The 2,642-nt window shown below is 55.1% G+C and overlaps 1 protein-coding gene across 1 annotated transcript; it reads right to left on the bottom strand.

Annotated features, from left to right (window-relative positions):
- Positions 1-324: 324 nt before the first annotated feature.
- On the bottom strand, positions 325-1,952 carry MONBRDRAFT_30587 (uncharacterized protein; the record flags this gene model as incomplete). The annotated part of the gene is made up of 2 exons (XM_001751029.1): positions 325-1,525; positions 1,654-1,952. The coding sequence occupies 2 exons, from the start codon at positions 1,950-1,952 to the stop codon at positions 325-327; spliced, it is 1,500 nt and encodes a 499-aa protein (XP_001751081.1).
- Positions 1,953-2,642: the final 690 nt, after the last annotated feature.

The raw sequence follows: 2,642 nt of genomic DNA, 5'->3' as shown, positions 1-2,642 counted from the left end.
GCTCCTGCGGCCGCACAAATGTGGCCCTCCCCATCCAGCAGCCAACCAAGCTCAAAGGTCAGTTTTAGGATGTGATCTGTTTGTGTCAATTCACAAAGCAAACAGAGGAAATTGAAACGGGAAAGGTACAAAGTAAAATGCCACTTCCGGTCTACAGGACCGTACTTATATCTCGGTGGCAGGAACAATCACAATGTTCTACAGGCTTCCTTGACGAGCGCTGTCAAGGATCATCAGACATCATCCTGGACTGATATCTTCCAGAGTGTTCCAGCAGCTTCTGGACATACGTCTATGCTTGTAGTCCAATAGTCAGGCAGCGCTTCATGCTTGCAAATGGCTGCAGGTCTTCCGAAACCGCTGTGCCTGGTGGTATCCATAGCGTGGCCTCGCCACCCGTCGGTCGCGGCCAGCCCGGCCAAAGGCCTGCGACAAGGTGTAGCCGTTGTAGCCGCTGCCAAACCAGATCACCTTCCGGACGTTGGGCATGTCCAAGCCCGCGCCCAAGCAGCTTGTGGCCACCAAGACCAGACTCTGCGTGCCGCTCCTCCACTGCTCAAGAGCGACCCGTGTGTCTTCGGCTGACATGTCAGCATCCACGGCCAGCGACTGCTCGTGACCCAACGTGCGTGCCAACTGAGTCGACAATGCCTCAACCTGCTTCTTCGTGTCACAAAATATCAGCATGCGATCCACGCGGCCCTCTTGCTCCAACAGGCCGTAGTGGCGTTTCACAAACATCTCAAATGCCTTTGTTGTTCCTTGTTGCACCCCTAGCCGAAGATCGGTTCGCATGGTTGGCATACGAAAGGTCTGGTACGAAGCGTCCTCCGTGCAATCCAGCTGTTGGAGCAGAGCCCGCTCATCTTTGGGGCAAAGCGTGCCAGTCAGGCCCACACACTTGACGGATGGGTTTTGGCGAAGATGGTCCAGCCGGCCTGGGCAGCGAACAAGACTCTCTCGATAGCTGGTGTCCACGAGCATTGTGTGAACCTCGTCCATCACCAGCATGGCCAGACGCTTTTGCTGCACGAGAGTTTGCACCCACATCATCCCATGGCCAACCAAAAAGTCGACCGTCATGACAACCACTTGCACGTTGACTTGCGTGTCACGGCCATCATTCTTAGCCCACTGCGATACAATGTCAGCCTGCTCGAAGCGGCGGCACAAGTCTCTGGCAAGCTCACGAAGCGGCACTACCCACACCACGACCTTGCGTGGCTGGAGGTGAGCGAGTGTACACAGCGTCTTGCCCATGCCCGTCGGGGCCACGGCCAACAGCCAGCCGTCCTGTGCTTCGTGCCGAGTCACAGCCTGTGCCAATCGATACTGATCCCAGTCGCGAAATGTTGTCTTCCACGCTTGCCGCACACATTGAGCAAGCCAAAGCTGATCTTCATACTCTTGTTGCTGCGTTTGGTCATTGTGCTGGCTTGGCTCTTGCTGCAAGGCCGTCGACGCAGCCTCTTCCACGGCTCGCGGCACGGCAACTGGCATGGACGATCCGGCTCCTCGGCTTCGTCTAGATCCAACCCGGCAATGATATCGTCAATGTCGTCCTCAGCATCAAGGCAGGCTTCAACCTCGGGATCTGTTTGCGTGCCCACGGTCGCTTGCACCTGTGTGCTGACGTTTCTGACCCGAGACGACTGGATGACCACCTGTTTATGAACCACTTGTTGCACGCAGGTCTGCCCATCCACGGCCTCGGCTTGGATCTGATCCTCTACATCTACCAGCTTCATGAGCTTGTGCCATTCTTCAGACACAAACTGGTGGCCATACTGTGCTTCACTGGACACAAACTTGTGATCGAGCTGCGTGCGGCCATAGACGTTGCGTGCCGTTCTGCCTGCATGCTGGCTTTGAGAGTGTGCCACATTCAACGCCCCCAATGAAGGCTCGGGCGTATGATGCAACACCAGTGTATGCAGCCAAGCCACGCTCATGTGCCGCCATGCACTGACAGTGATGCTAGTTCCAAGAAATTGCTTGGTCACGGCCTGGATGGTTTGATAGACTTGGCGTGGACGGCGCTCTGCAGTCTGAGTTTTGGCTTTCCCGCTGCTGCCCCGACGCAGACTCACCCGCGCTTGAGGCCAGTCACGTCTAAATTCAACTTGGTGACGATGTGAAGGAGGCATGAGAGCGCTTTGAACCTTTGCAAGTTCGTGCCGGCACAGACATCGCACAAGTTGACTTGCAGACACCAAGGACCTTGGCAACCAGACACACATTTACTGCATCCAATTGTCAGAATACCCGAGCGTGACCGGAACTGATCGCTTGCATGATAAGACCGCCGCTCAATGCCCTCGTCACCAGCTCGTGCAGCGCCGCATCCACCACTACCGAGACACTATTGCTATTATCCGTTGTCATGGTAAAAGAAGACGAAGCGGTTTCTCGCTCTTTTCCGTGCTTGTTGGACGGTTCTGCTTCAGACGGTTGGCAAGGCCCGCCCTGCCCATTGACTTTACTTTCTTTTTGCATAGCAATCGACAAGCCACTCTAAAGCGCCACAAATTTCAATTTGTAAAAAAGTATCAAGGTGCAGCTACAGAGGCCGACGTTAGGGCATCCACGCGGTCACCAAGCGTTTGTAGGTCTTGGTTATTGAACAATTGAGGATCCAAGTG

The sequence above is a fragment of the Monosiga brevicollis genome, genomic scaffold (genome assembly GCF_000002865.3).
Source record: "Monosiga brevicollis MX1 MONBRscaffold_85 genomic scaffold, whole genome shotgun sequence".
NCBI classification, from domain to species: Eukaryota; class Choanoflagellata; order Craspedida; family Salpingoecidae; genus Monosiga; species Monosiga brevicollis.
This window is presented reverse-complemented; position numbering and strand designations above follow the sequence as displayed.